This window comes from Polypterus senegalus, chromosome 15 (assembly GCF_016835505.1).
Source record: "Polypterus senegalus isolate Bchr_013 chromosome 15, ASM1683550v1, whole genome shotgun sequence".
Classification (NCBI taxonomy): Eukaryota; Metazoa; Chordata; class Cladistia; order Polypteriformes; family Polypteridae; genus Polypterus; species Polypterus senegalus.
This window is the reverse complement of record NC_053168.1, coordinates 110,717,185-110,733,214: the sequence shown is the minus strand read 5'-3', so window position 1 is coordinate 110,733,214 and position 16,030 is coordinate 110,717,185. Positions and strand designations below refer to the sequence as shown.

Here is a 16,030-nt window from a genome sequence, read left to right as displayed (position 1 = left end):
TTCCTTAATATTATGAAAGTCTTCTCCTACCGTGTTTCGGGAGTTGTGTTAAGAATGGTAGACACTGGGAGCGCATCCCGGACGAAGACATTTACCAACTCAGCCGAAATCGCAACAAGCAGTCACAAGTGAAGCATAGATTCCCAAATGAAATTGTAATCCAATAGTGAGTGATGCGTTGGAACAAATATACCCCTATTATCACGATGCCCTCGGCTCCTTTTTAAAGATACCGCTTAAATAAACTTCTTACCAGCAACCCCTGCGCCTTCAGAATCTGCCCAATGCCGTAATATTGCTTGGGCTTCTGGGAATTGTAGGCAATTTCAGTCACGTGGCTACAAGTCACAGAAAGGAATGCAACATTTATAACTTGCTTGTTAATTTCCTGAATCTGCTTATTCCAAAAAACAGTAGCAGTGGAACAGAATTAACCTGTAAGCATTAGGAGCAAGCAGGAATCAACACTAGATGGGACAGCAGCCAATTACAGGGCAGTCAAAAACAGTTACATCAGCTGAATTGAGTACCAGTTGCTGGATATATATACAGGTATATATATTGTGATAGACAGCCAGGAACCCTGCCCCGCCGGGATGCCTGGAGGAAGGAGGAACCAGGAGAGTGGCCCTTTTTTTCCCTGGGTACCTGGCAGGTCCTTAATCCCTGGGGGACAGCACCAGGAAGTGCTAACAGACCAGGGATGGTTTATCCCCGGAGTGCTTCTGGGTGCAAGGACAGCACTTCCGCCACACTGGGGAGTGCTGCTGGATGTCTGTCATCAGGCACCCAGAGCACATCCGGGACAGGATAAAAGGGGCTGCCTCACTCCAATCGAAGAGCCGGAGTCGGGTGGAAGAAGGACTGAGCTTGCGGGACAGGAGTGTCATTTTTATGACATGTACGTAATTCAGGTGATACGGTGGCACAGTTGTTGTACCTGTGGCTGACAATTCCTGTGTCTTGGGCTCTGTCATGGTGGACTTTGGACATTCTGCTCATTTCTTTTTTCTCAGTACTTCATTTTCCTTCATCATCCTAAAATTGGGTCTGTTCAGTTACCTCTAAACTCTGAATGGGCCCGATATGAGAGAGTGTAGAAGCACCAGTCAGTATCCCCTTTCATGAAGGTGTGCAAAGCTGGCTCCTATCTTGCATGGCATTCTCCCAGACATCTGCAGCTCTTTACTGGAAAAACAATTGGTTAAGAAACAATTACAAATATATAGAGGCCTTTTTGACTGGACTCCCCAGGAGAAACAAAGTATAAAATAAACACACAAAAATGCATAAAACAGTTGGTGATGGGCATCATTTTTTAATTGGACCCTAAAAAATGAATGATGTGGAAAAAATTTTTTTAGGACTCCCTAGGAAAGGCATTCTTTAAGTAAACAGTTGGCAGATGGTAATAATAAAGCTTGATTTATTTATTGAGAAAGCACAAAGAAAACTAGTTCACTTGAACTTTGGGAAATACAGGGCATCCAACCAAAAGGTCTTGTGATTCCATATCAGACTCCAATTTGTTTTGGAGAAGATACACTCCAAAAGCAATCTGTAAAAATAAAAAAGACATGTTAGTGAGTGGATGAAACCATTTTTCATTTTTAAATAATCCATTCACTGGCTGAAGTGAAAGTGCATTTTTGGTGTTAAGCATCAAGATGATAGCCATAGTTTTGTTAAGCAAGAGAAGGTTCTGTCCCAGTAGTCAACTTTGAACCATGGCAGGTGTGTTCATCTGTGATCTATCTGGGGCCAGGCTTAGTCTCTCAACTAGGTTTCCAGTAGGTTGTCAACAAACCACAACTTTCAGATTACCTCAGTTCTCCTGAATGTAAATGTAAAATCCACCACACACAAATACATACATGTCTGAGATGAAGCTGGACACAAAATGACTAACAGTATGAGCAACAAAGACCAGCTACTGTGTAGATGTATAGGTAGAGGAGATTCAGTTGTAGCCATGCATGCCATGTTCTTGTACCTGAATGGGAAAACATTGTCATGATTTTGCTGCAGCTTACTGACCATGCAGAGATGCATCAGGAAAGGTAATTGAGCATTTGACTTATTCTGATTGAACAGTGCATACATTAATTAACTCTGGTACTTGCTAATGATGGCCTGAGCCATTTCTAGCAGCACCCTATCCTCAGCACATTTTAATTTCAGTGGCTGTAGTCTTGTGAGTTGTGCTCAACTGTAAGTTTGTTTGTGTAAAGTGCCCTCTTCTGGTGGCTTTCATGAAAACACTAAGATTGATCAGTTTAGGTTTAGACATTTAAAGAGGATCCATGCAAACCTGAATCCACTTCTCAAGTGATCTACTGAGAGTTCATACCAGAGTCATACCCTGTGCCATGCCAGCATTACCATATGCCCTGTTTTCAATGGTGGCCTGTTCAGGTCTACTTGGTTTTACTCTTGTAAGGTTCAGTTTGGCTGAATATTAGGCTGCTTTAATTTCCCTCATTTAATCTGGCAACAAAATCAAGCAGATGTCATCTCTAATGTGTCAATGTATAGAGTTTTGAGAATAAGTTCTGAATTTTCTGGATTCCTGAATGAATGACTTCATGCTCTACTAACATGTGATTTGGTCTTCACCTAAATCTTTGTAGCAGACAGTCTGTGTAAATACAAGGGGGTGCCAAAAAATAACTGGAATTGAAAAAAAAGTGTTTCAGTAGTTTTTATTTTGCTGAAACTTTAGTCTCCTTCAAAGTACTCTCCTTGTGAATTAATGCACTTATCCCAACAGTTTTCACAGTGGTGGAAACATTATTGGAATTGCTGAAGAGGAATTGTCCAAGGCCTGCAGCGATTTTTCTTTGACTTCATCCACAGTACAAAAATGCTTTCCTTTGAGTTCTTTTTTCATATACAAGAACAAGAAAATGTCACACAGAGCAAGATCAGGCAAGTAGAGAGAGTGGCAAGAACTCCAAGACACACAAGTCAATTCATAAACCTCTTCAATAGTCCCACAACAACCTCTATAGACTGCATTGCAAACTTTTTCAAGATTTTCATCATTTTTAATTGTGGATGGTCGGCCAGATCTTGGTTGGTCTTCAAGTGACTTTTCCCCTCGTTTGAAACACGAAAACCACTCGCAGACCTGTGTTTTACTTAAAGCTTCCTCTTCAAAAGCAGTTTCAAGCCTCACTACAGTTTTAGCAGCTGTTTTCCCTAAGAGAAAACAAAATTGAATGCAGACTCACTGCTCTTTGTGATCACCCATCACAAAAATTATAGAACACCTTTAATAAACACCAAGAAAAACCGACATGGAATGCCATACGAACAATACAGAGCAACACCACTTGGCAGACTTTCACAGAATACTGCAAGTATGCCACATCTAACAGCAAAATTCGCAACTAAGTCTAGATCGCATACCAGGGTATGGGTACCCCCTCATATACAGCGTACAGAAATTATCACACCTTCTTTGGGCTTTTTGTCAAAAGTCAATGATAGTAAATGTAAACCTTCAATTTGATAACTAGGTTATACCAACAGGGTTGACATGATTTGTCTATAATGGTTCCACTACATAAAACTTCATGAAGATAAATAAGAGAATCCAGATATTTAGTGTATCTTGCCAGTCCTCTGCACCACATGAGGCTCATACTGTCTCACTGAATGGTGAGATGTGACTCATTAACACAAAAATGACTTTACCTTTCCATCACGGCAGCTAGACAGGCTTTGCAGAAGTTCTTGATTTTTGGTTCCACTTGATTGGTCAATGCAGATCATTTGACACCGAGTGCATTGCCCTACAACCTTGGTAAATTGAAAATGATATAATTAAGTATTTATCTAATATAGTGCCTCTCATATCTATCTATCTATCTATCTATCTATCTATCTATCTATCTATCTATCTATCTATCTATCTATCTATCTATCTATCTATCTATCTATCTATCTATCTATCTATGCACTTAGACTGTATATATACAGTACATATATGCATGGGTGTTTGTGTGTATCTCTATACATTCAGTATTTAAATTGGCACAACCTTACACCTGAACTGTCTGGGCAGTTTGATGATAAATATTTAAGAATTGTGCATATTCCTAAACCTGTCATACTCCAGGGTCTTGCGATTGTTTTTCTTAACCATGATTTTGCTGATCTTTAAAAATTGCTTAAAGTTCATTTTGTAACAGTGAAGTCTTACTATTTGTTTTTGACATCGATAAAAAAAACGATTACAAAAAAATTCTTCCTTGTAAGAATGCTTTCATGTACATTAATAGTAAATTTAAGTGGCCTGGTTTGCTACCCCAATGAAGCTAAATAAAAACACACTACCACTAAGGCACTCGACAGTTAAACCTGTCGGTCCCAGTGATGACATGCAAGGACAAAACATTGAAATGTGCAGTGCTATATTTGCTTTCACATGAAGCTGCTGGGTTGGAGTAAAAAACACAGTTCAAATCAGGATTTGTAGCCAGGTTAGAAACTGAAAACTGTGGATACTCCACCTGAAAGGAAGTTCCACCAATATGCACATCAGTCCAGTTGTCCTCTTCGAATGGCTCAGCACCTTGAATGACAAAATTGGCACGGAACCGAGCAATTAGTTGTTCCATACTGGGTGTCTGTTCAGGGATGCACTCGTTTCTACAAAGTGGAGACAGAGAATGTCAGTGTTGCATTATGTATCTAGATCTTCTATCACTGTGAGTGCCAGCATCTCTCACCAAGTCTTACCTACCTTTGCAGCTCCGTTGTCACTCTATTCCTTCACAAGTCCTTAAATTATGAAAGGAAAATTCTGTTCCCTGACTCCCCACCCAATACAACATAGTAGTTTGTATACAGCTTAATGACGTAGGTGATCAATATCTGTCCATAATATCCATAATGTTCACCGCGGCCATCTATATAAGAACAGCTGCATGATGAAATTGTACGGCTGGCTCTTTTTTGGACATTGAAATTGCTTACCTTTTACTTATCTCATGCTGGAGATGCAGTACGCTTGCCCTGTTGATCAGCAGGTATTGGGCTTCATTAGCCAGGGAAAGGTGTGCTGGTTGGCTGGATGACTGACCTGCAGGGGGCACAACAATACCACTTTGTGAGGTGATCAGCAACCTTCTATAGCAGTGTTTTTCAACCTTATCACTGGAGTGGAACCCTGCACAAATGGTTACCTTGCTCACGGAACCTTGTGCAATTATCTACCAGTATGTCCTATATCATGGGACTTTTTCGGCGGAACCCTTGGGTTCCGTAGAACCCCAGTTGGAAAACACTGTTCTATAGCTTCAAAATCTGGACATGTCCTACAGAAAAAGAGCTCTTGTTCAAACAGCCTGCCACCTCCCAGATGCATTTGGTATGTTATGAAAACAAGTCAAGTCAAGTTGGGGAGCATGCACTGGTACAGTGCGTTGCCGCACCCATTACACGGTGAAACAACTCGGGATCCCGGTTTGCAACCCCCCAGGCAGACACGCAGTCGAGTTCCACCCTTCGGAAGTGACAACCTATCTGCTGCGGCCAGGTGTTACGTGGGCCTACCCTTGGCCTGGTCCAGCAACTCGGGTCCTGAACAATAATGATCCTGTGAGCCGGATCACTCTCGGAGAATCACGGTATATGGCAGTAGTACTGTAACTGATGCTCCCTAACAACGCAGGTAATGTGCCTCATTTGGGCTCCATTAACAACCGCTCATGCAGCACAAAGTCAAACCAGCAGTACCCAAGGATTCTCCAAACAGACACAGTACAGAAGGAATCCAGTCTTCATCTCAGGTCACTGGATAGCGTCCATGTTTTACAACCATATGGCAAAACAGGAAGCACCAGGACTCTAAGGACTTGAACCTTCATCCTTTTGCAAAGATATCAGGAGTGCCATACACCATTTTCTTGCTGTAAGTTTTATCATAAAGTTTTTTTTATCATAAAGGAATTTTGGGCCATCCCTCATACGTTAATGAGAATAAAGCATGAGGTATGCCTTGCAATTGGTGTTCTGAGAAAAATGACTGGGTTTGTTATGCAATATAACCGATGTATAATGCAAAGGCTGCCAAGATTTACTGGATGTGTGCAATTTGATTGGCTATGTGAAGGCTCTTGGCTATTTCACATGTTCTTATTTATTACTAGCATACTCTTACAGTGCCATTGGATAATCGTGTGTACTAGAAGTACTAAGTAAGTAACTAAGTGCTTCTCACTACACAATATTTGTAGGTTTTTATTTTACTAGGGGCTAATATTATTGGCAAGCAGTGTGGTGTAGTGTTTAATGCTTTGGATGTAGGATTTCAAACCTTGAGGTTTTAGTTTCAAATTCTGCCTCTGACTCTGTGTGACCTTGAGCAAGTTACTTCACCTGCCTTTGCTCCCGCCAATTAGAAAAACACAAGAAATGTAACAAATTGTATCTCAAACATTGTAAGACACCCTGGATAAATGTTTTAAGTCAATTAATAAGTAAAAATAATATTATTAGGTCACTGGAGCTGCTTACTCTTGAACATGCGATATAGAATTTTCCATGAGTAAAAACCATTCCTGCACTAGGTCAGTTCCTAATTTTTCTAGTGACTTGGCTTTTGTTTGTCGTCGTAGTAAGACACAATTTTACAGGAAACTGTGTTCTTTTGAATTGAAATTACTAATCAGCTAAGTTCTCTCTAAGCTGTGGAGCCATTATCATGACACTTACTCCTACTCCTGTCCAGCAGTTTGGAAGAGCTGTGCAGCTTTTATCACACCTTTCATATTTTGGCAATACACCCGTGGCTCCTGATACTCCATGGCTCAACCTCGCATAAGCTTGATATTAATATGTTTGTGCTTTACTACTTTGCAGCACTCAATACTTTGCACAGGTCCGCTAAAATATTGTCTGTATGAGAATGCTTTGTGGTGCTCGACACTTCATGCCAGGAGGTCGACGTAGCAGAATGAATAACCAAGATGAGAGCCGATACGCATCTAAGATTGCGGGTAGTCAACAGTCTAATTTTTAACATTTCTCACCTACATTGTATGATCAACCTGGAAATCAATTTGCCGACATGCATGTGTGACAATATATAGGTTAACATGCTTGCCTACTTGACATCAGAGTATTAACAAAATTAATTAATTCATATAATATTGTAATGACCAGGGTAATAAGCAAATACAACTCATAGAGTTTTCTACATTTTGTTGGAGTCTTCCTTTCATAACAAAGGGTTCCCTGTCTTATGCTCCATTATCTGGATTACAGAGCACACCTCCAAAACAATAAAAGAAAACTTTCCCTACCAATTAGTTCATCTCCTGATACTCACGTTCTGCCTTTTTCTATACTGCAAAAAAACTCTTGCTTATTGTCTCCTGACTCTTTACTCAAAACTTCCTTCCTCCACACTTACTTTTTGTTCCTAACTTCTCCTGTCACTGATCTCCTAACAGACATGTCCGCCCTTTAAAAAACAGAAGCCCCTCAACCAGTCTCATCACTTACATTCCACCCTTTCTGCTCCCTCACAGTGCATCAGAAGCTGCCTGCATGTCACAATACATTAACAAAACATAATATAACAGAATTTAAAAAGAAAATTACAATACAGGAGAACATTAACGTTATTACATTAACATTACCATCAGTGGTCTCCATTTTCAACATGTTTTTCAGTTTTGTCACTATCACACTTTATATCATTCACTGTTATTCTTCTTACTCTGTAAATTGAAACAATATTTGAAGCACTTTCACCGTTTTGTAAATATTTAATAATTTCAATTTTTTGTAACAATTCGAACACCACATGCATATGTTTATTGGCCATAGCAATTGTGATGGCCGGGCAAGGATGTTACCCAGCTGGGATGCCAGCTGGATGGAAGGCATCTACAAGGCACTACCTCTTTCGGGATGTTAGAGGGCAGCCCTCCTGGGTGGCTGCGGCACCATGGATTCCTGTAGGGCATGCGGGAAGTTTGGCACAGCCCTGTTGGGTTCCATGGGGGCCGCCAGGGGATGCTGCAGAGCCCTACTTCTGGCTTTCACCTCACCTGGGAGTGATTACAAGTCTGATTAATAAAGCCACTCTGAATACTCCCAAGACCAACTTAAAAGGAGCCGCTGCAGTCCATTCAGAGAGTCAGAGTTGGGTGGAAGAGGATGAAGTTTCCTGGAGGAGGAATGGAGGCGAGAGAAAGAAAGGAAAGAAAAGAAGAGTGTTGACTGTGCTTTAAACTGTGTTGTACTTTGGGGAGAGAGGAAGAAGAATTTCCCCGGCTGAAAATAAACGAATGCTGTGTTGAAGTTGGGCTCTATGTCGGGTTAGGGCGGCTGTAAGTGCCCCAGTGGCCCACACAATGTATAGTAGGTTAATTATAACAAAGAAAAAAGCTACAAAATGCTGCTAAGCTGGAGGTACTTAACTGACACTGTGATTTCAAAAGACGACATGACACATGGTGCTGGGGCAGACCACACCATGCTAGCACAAGGGAGAATTGTTCCAAAGTGCATAGCTCGCAGTGTACCTCACGGCAGTAGTAGTACAGCAATACATAGGTGCTGACATGTGCAATTTCAATTTTAATTTTTTTTTTTTGGTCCTGATGGTTAATGGAGACTGACAGTTAATTCAGTGACAGATAATCGAGGATTTACTGTATCACACAATAGTAGTTATCCCATATAAAACATTACAAAACATTATGTTTTTAAAGTGTGCACTATATAATGTCTCTCTATTATAAAAAAAAATCTTGGGAGGGAGACTAGGGAGATGAGACGTGATCTTCTCGGAAGACAATTTGATGTCCTGCGGGAGAAAATTCAACGTCATGTAAGACAAGGCAGTGAGACAACATTTAAAACAAGTTCACGGACATCTAACCTAGCAGTTGTTGGAATGCTTTTGGCAGACACTCTTCATGTGCTCCTAGCTCTTAAAACAACAAGAAGCGACAAGCAAAACATGCAGCTCACCAGCAGCAGAAAGCCAGCAGATGATCTGACCGCTTCTTCTTAGCATGCGTTAAGCCCCCTCCCCCTTCACAACACGAGCAGCAGAGACACAAAGTGGCAAAAGGACAGTTGCTGTACAGGCTTTTAAACGATTGATGCGCAGCGCGACAAGCAGAACACTCAACGAGCCAGCAGCAGCAGCAACAAGCCAGCAGATGATCCAACCGCTTCTCCTTAGCGTTTGTTCAGCCACCTCCCCTTCACAACGCAAGCAGCGTTATACGTTCTGCAAGAAAGAGATTTAACCACGCCCGGGGCCGGAAATAAGTCAAAGTGAAAATCATACATATGTGACAATTCCCATGAAAATGACAATCTCTTTAAATTGTATATCCGGAAACCAAACCTGGGGGTGGGTGAGCGAAGCGAGCAGGGGACGGAGCCCCTAGTGCCATAAAAACAAAACTACTACTAATGCATTGATTGCTTTGTAATAAAGATTTTGAAAACCTCAATGTAAAATACAAGTTCAGGTTCAAGAATTTCTACATGTCTTTGAACTCTTTGTTCTATATATTTTGATAATGCTCACTTGAAAAGGCATTATATGAAATGAATACTGGCGGTAATTTTGTTAATAATGGCTCTTTGACAGTCCTTAATTTGAAGTAAAGCTGGATTGATAGTGGACATTAGGTCAGACAGATTTTAGGGGTGTCTTGTGTAGCCTCATTTATATAGGGAGTGGTCCTCAGGAGAGCTTTGCCAAATAAAGATTGATTGTGCTTAAAAAGAGCCGAAAAAGATTTTGCCCTGATCCACTATAAAAATTAATTTAGTCTGCGGTGGCTTGTTGAGTGCTGGTATCTGTCTGCCATCTGGCCTTTCACAAGGTAAGAGAGAGCACTTTGCTTCTTTTAGCTTATGGGTACAGAGAATATAGCATCTGAAAGCCATCATTTTGGTCAGAATACCAGCAGAGTGGTTGTAATTTCTGCCAACAATGTCTAAATGCATGAATATTTTACAAAAAGTACTGTTTTGGACAGCACTCTTGAAATGTATGAATAATTTATAAAAGCTAAAATGATTGAAGGAAGTCCATAGCATTTGGAAGATGTTTACAGAACTGATATGCAGTGCCACTCAAAAATGGGACAAATATATTATAAGGATGGAAATGAAGAGGCATCACAATGACATCTGGTGAGGACAGTTACCTTGCACATGCGTCTTCCAAGCACTTCTCGCAAAATCTCTGCATTGTTTTAACAGACGACACTGCCTTCCAAGAAAAAGTGAAAGCCAGCTGGCCACCTCATCCCCACAATCCTGAGCTTTAACTCTGCAAAATTGAACAACAAAGGAAAAGAAAAAGCAGTTCAACAGTTAGACGCCCACCATTTCAAGTTTATAATGAAAGGAGCAAGTAGGCCACTGTTATGGCTCTTTCATCTACTATTATCTGTCTTTCTCTTTTCAGCACAGAATTGAGATGATTATCTATAGTAAGTTTTATTAAAGTAAATCTGACTGAACCTCTTGAATTGTAAGGAACAGTTTCTGAAAAGTTCTTAAAATAATGGCAGCTCAAATTTTAACCTATGGAGTAAAATATTTGAATATGATCACATTTTGTTTAGCAGGATATCAATATATCAATTCAGGTAAAAGTTATGGAAGGTGGAACAAGAAAACAGAAAACAGTTACCACTAGATGGCAATGCTGCATTACAGATGCGAGACGCAGGCTCTGTGAAGAGTTTCAGTCTACACAGGTGTTGGGAAGGTGCTCTTATAAATTGATAAAAAAATGATTTGCTTTGTAACACAATTTTATGTGGCAAATTAATATATAACCTGATTATGAAGAAATAATGTTGACTTGAAAATGACCAAAACTTATGCTTTAACAGTTTTTCCTGACTTTCTTGTTGATCTTGGTGCATACCTTAACTCACTATATTCTTGTGAACACTCTGATAGCTGTCTTTCTTTACTAATATGACTGCTTATGCAGGTGTTTTAAGAAAGGCACTCATGTCCAGCCAGATTTATATAATATGAAGGGGCCCTAAGCAGGCAGGAGTTTGATGGGGTAGCAGCATCACCAGGAGGGCACAAGCAGCCAAAAGAGTTACAGTAGGGCTCCTGGACATGAAAGTGGGTCTTCTAGGTGGTGTAACACCCCTTAAATGTGCGCACAATTGTTTAGAGGGGCAGTAGGTTGGGGCACCAGTATAGAAAAAGAAAGAAAGAAAGAAAGAAAGAAAGAAAGAAAGAAAGAAAGAAAGAAAGAAAGGAGAGATCCACCAAGTGCCAGAATAACATCTGTCCAGATGAGGAGTATAGTCATGGTGGGCTGACAAGAAGGGGAAGAGGAGGAAGAGGAGAAGGAGGACGAGGTCAGAACATTTCCTGGCTGATAGTGTGATGTACAAAGCTGTAGAGTACTGGGTCTGTGCTTTCCTCTTAACATTTAGCAAAACTTTCCCAAAGCTCAAAGCAAAGGCAGAACCCAAAAACATGCAAAAAGGGACAATAAAGAAAATGGTAAACAAAATCACATAACTAAATCACAGTAAGCACTGCAGAATGACAGTTGCAAAGACAAAAGTGTAAATGATCAAAAGTATAAATGGGCAAGTAATGCCTCTGTTTGAGACTCTCCTTTTCATGTCTTCAGCCCCTCCATCGTGGGACTGCTGCATTAACAATGCTGCCACCCAACAGACTCAGAGAGGATGGGCCTGGGGCAAAAATAGATAGATAGATAGATAGATAGATAGATAGATAGATAGATAGATAGATAGATAGATAGATAGATAGATAGATAGACACACTTCTGCTGAATTATTCATTGGCTGAAAGTCATCAGTGTCAGTGAGTCATAGAGAGGATGTTCAGCATTGCTTGCTATTGGCCATCAGCTTGCTCTTCATTTTCTCCTCTTCTGCTGTCTCCAGCAGGTCGAGAGTGTATCCCATAGCTTTGATTCCGTGGGCCGCTCATCAAGTAACGTTTCTGGTCCAGCATCACACTAGCTATCACAGGCTGCAGGTTCCTAGTCTATTCCTGACAGATGAGACAGGACCCAGAAATTCTCACAATGGTCAATGGCACAATATCCTGTGTAACGGGTGGCCGGGACAATGGAGGCCAACTCTCCTGGTTTGCTACACTGCCACAGAGCAGGGACGTTCAACCCTGCTGTGGCTCATGAACACCACCAGGGAGCATATGAAGAATGGGTGAGCCCACCTGTGCAGGATTGCCGTCTCACCCAGAAGTGCAGCCGGAAGCTAATCAGGGAATAGGTGGGGCACTTCCGGGTCCTCTATAAAAAGAAACAGTTGCCACAACTCAGAGGCTGGAGTCGGGTGGTAGTGGACTGAGCTAGGAGGAGAGCACCGGAGAGGAGCTTGTTGAAACAAGGGAAGAAAGGACTGAGTACTGTGATGGTATTGTTGGCACTGTGGGTTACTGTGTGCTTTGCCAGTACATTGGATGAAGGTGTGTTGTGTGACAACAGAGTGGTGTCTGTCTGTGGTCCGGGCTATCTGTTACACCTGCTATCAGTCTGCTATGTGGTATCATCCTGAGCTCAATTTGTATTTCTGCTGTTTCTACAATTGTCCAGTTGATTTCAGCAATTTTTTTCTCCAAGGTAGCGTGGCAAAGTTTTAAGAGACAATGATGAAGTGTTTCTCGACATTGACAGACTTCTTCAAAAAGAGCTTGTTCCCCGTAGCCAGACTGATAATCAGTGACATTACCTTGAACTGCTCAGGTGTGGTGCCTCTAAAACTGCATTGTCGAGTTTTTAACCAAAAGTTGTTTCTTTGCACCACCTGAATTTGCCAAATCTCGCTCCCTGTGACTTCGTTTTTTTTTTCCTGAAATCGAAATTGAGGCTGAATGGAAGAGGATTTTCCACCGTGGAAAAAATACAGGGAATAAACACGGAAGACACTAAATATAATAAACAATGAGTACAGGAATGGAAGAAGTTTATTGCAATCCAAGGAGAATATTCTGAAGAAGGCTAAAAGGGAATTGCTGTAACGTTTATAATAAAGGGTTTTTGTAACAATTCTGGGAATTTTTGGGTGTCTCCTGATACATGGTTGTCGCAAGGGTTCCTTCTGCAATACCTGCAGCGGAGCTGTAAAATGAGCTTTGTCTGTATGTCACTGGCTCATCTCTCTGTCCTTATTTTCAAATGTATTTACTCTCTTTTTTTTGTCTATCAGTCATTTTTTCTTATATTTTTTATTGATACATCTAATAATGTTATATTTTATGCACATGTTTTTGAGTCCTTGGACCCGGTGATCACATTTCTGTTGCTCATTTCTTATTTTCATCTCGTCCTGAAAGGTTGATTTTGACTAACATCTTGCTTTTACTAATTAAGTAACACTGTTGGAGTGTTAGGTGATTCTGTTTATTACTTTAATAATGTTGCAGCGGTGACACTATAAATATGTGATTGTTTCAGTATTCACTATCTGTCAGTGGTTTAAACATTCAGTTTAGCATAGTTAGCTTATTTTGAAGTCGGCCCCAGTTCTATGGCTGATTTCTGGCTTCCTGACTCTCACAACCTTTACTTTTGACTGCTGTCTTGACCCTTGGTATTTCAAGATGCGGGGTCAGTTCAGATTATTGTGAGAAAAAAGGACCAGGAAATGAAAATGTGAGTCAAATTTTATAGTCAAGGAAATACAGGGAGCTGCTTCTGAAACAGAAAAACAACACGCCACCAAAACCTAAACACTACACCTGAAACGAAAGTCAAATTCAAAAAATGAGTCAAAAAACCCTTGCACTAGGGCCTACTTGAATTTGCTACTAATTATCACTAAGAGTTTGCAAAGAACTGACAGTGTGTCCACCAAGGAATAGCAAATACGATGAACACCACCATATTAATGGGGTCACTTTCTGTGACATCACAAACTCAACCATCTGTGTATGTGATTTTACTCAGAGCAACGCATAAACAATGAGGACAAGACGTTAAAAAATATTAAACTTTGTCAAAATGGGTTAAAACTAAAAACAGACTTCAAATCAGTGATCCACAACCTATAATAAAATGTACTATACTATAAAATGCTAAGGTCTGCATTGCTACAAGCAATCTGATGGGTCAGTTTAGCTTTGGTGATGCAATCAAAAGAAGAAGTGTGAGTGTGAGACACACGAGGAGGACTAAAGATATAGAAGGCACCCTGAGAGTTGCCCTCAAAGACGGGAAGTATAAAAGTGTACTGGAGGTGAGCAAGGTGCCTCCAAAGAACAGAGTCTGAGAAGCAGGCTTTATAGAAATACGCTCAAGAGAGGGAGCATTGGTTAACAGAGGTTCAAACACACAAAAAGCACTGAAGGTACACATAGGCAAGAGATATCAAATAGTTCTACATTCATTCTATTACTTGTCTTCGACAGGTAACGTGTCTAGTATACATATATAAACGAGTTAATTATCACACTTGGCTTATGAATTCTCAGTTTGTTTCAAATTCATGGTTATGTCTTTGTTTCTCGCTCTGACTAACACTTGTTTCCATTACCAACTCCTGGTCTTTTGCTACTTGCAGTAATCCTTGGACAATTTGTTTGTCCCTAAACAGCACAAAATAGCAGCACAGGTGTCTCCCTAGAGGCTGCATGTGGCTTGTGATTACTGGAGTTAACGCTAGGCTGTACCATACATATGGGGAGGGGGGAATAGAATAATCTTCATGATATGATGTGAACCACCAGGGGCACCAGAGAGCTCCAAAACCCAAACACAACCACACAGACAATATTCCCATTCAAATAAAGACAATTTGTTTTCAAAATTAACCTTCCACAAAGGTTCCAATAACACAACCAGCACAGTTTCTCTCTCTTTTCTCCTCCTCTACACCTCCCAGGCGAGCTTTGTCCACTTCCAGCCAACTCCGACTTGCCTGGATGAGGCTGAGTGGTTTCTTTTATTTTAGATCCAGAAATATTTCTGGTGCTAGGTCATAGCCCGATGAAAGTACTTCCGGGGTCAATTGGAAGTCTCACCATATAGGGATTTTTAACCCCATTCAGTTCCCCCTGGCAGTCCCCCCAGAACACCACAGGGCTGCATCAAAGAACTACCGGTTCCAGCATGCCCTGTAGGAGTCCGTGTGGGAACTTTAAACCAGGCAGGTTGTCATCTAATGTCCTGGGGGAGGAAATGTACCAAATCAATAGTCGTACCCATTCCTTCCATTATACAGGCCTCCTAGCTGGGTATTGTTCCTGTATCTACCCCAGTTGGGACACCAGTGTATCCATTGTGGTATTGGCATCCTTTGCCTGTCTTCTAGGTGTAATAGCATGTTCTTCACCCTGTTCCTTGGGGTGGCATAAGGCTGGCCTCTCGTCCGGTTAAGAAACCATACTCCTTCTTGGCCAGAACACCTGCGCAACCATGCCATCCATTACAAATGGCTATGGTGAGACTACACAACACTATGAAGTGCCAAGACATTTTTACCTTAATATTATTTTTAGCTTTCAGCCTCACTTGACAATAATTGTATTGCAAAATTAAATACATTTTTCAGGTCTATAGTACACTTTTAAAAGGGAACATCACGAGCTTAATATTTTATGTCAAAACACTGTTGCCATGATGTAAGTGGACCAGTCTTGTAGTTTACTGAGATCATTAGGGCCTGGTGGTTTTAGAACTGAGCGGTAATTTTAATCTTGTTATTCTTAGTTTTATGCCTTTAACTGACACTTATGTATTATTATTATTATTTTTATGTATCAACAGTTTTCCTCCATATACCGGTCTCCTTAATTTTGTACTTTCATAGGTTACACAGATGGGAGAGCATGAGATTTTACAAAATCTAGGGAAAGGCTTGCATTCATTGGAAAGATCAGTAAATAATCATAGTTTATAATGAAAGAGACTTTCAAAGAAAATATGCACCATCTGTTTTAAATCTAACACCTTGATCATTTTTTGATGATACATCAATCGCTTTTGTTTCACGGATGTTTGAATGATTGGCTC

General features: G+C 40.7%; 2 protein-coding genes across 2 annotated transcripts in view; both read right to left on the bottom strand.

Moving 5' to 3' along the window:
• The window catches only part of ptpn3 (protein tyrosine phosphatase non-receptor type 3), a 383,558-nt gene extending 383,328 nt beyond the window's left edge, over nt 1-230 (bottom strand). The window contains exon 1 of the mRNA XM_039737294.1: nt 31-230. Within this exon, the coding sequence (XP_039593228.1) occupies nt 31-91 (61 nt within the window). The 5' untranslated portion in view covers nt 92-230. The remainder of the gene's footprint in view (nt 1-30) is intronic.
• A 1,079-nt stretch (nt 231-1,309) lies between these two features.
• The window catches only part of LOC120515516 (molybdenum cofactor sulfurase-like), a 265,356-nt gene continuing 250,635 nt past the window's right edge, over nt 1,310-16,030 (bottom strand). The window contains exons 10-14 of the mRNA XM_039736577.1: nt 10,194-10,318; nt 4,984-5,089; nt 4,518-4,656; nt 3,700-3,804; nt 1,310-1,558 (exon numbers count right to left, since the gene is read on the bottom strand). Coding sequence (XP_039592511.1) covers nt 1,454-1,558; nt 3,700-3,804; nt 4,518-4,656; nt 4,984-5,089; nt 10,194-10,318 — 580 coding nt within the window. The 3' untranslated portion in view covers nt 1,310-1,453. The remainder of the gene's footprint in view (nt 1,559-3,699; nt 3,805-4,517; nt 4,657-4,983; nt 5,090-10,193; nt 10,319-16,030) is intronic.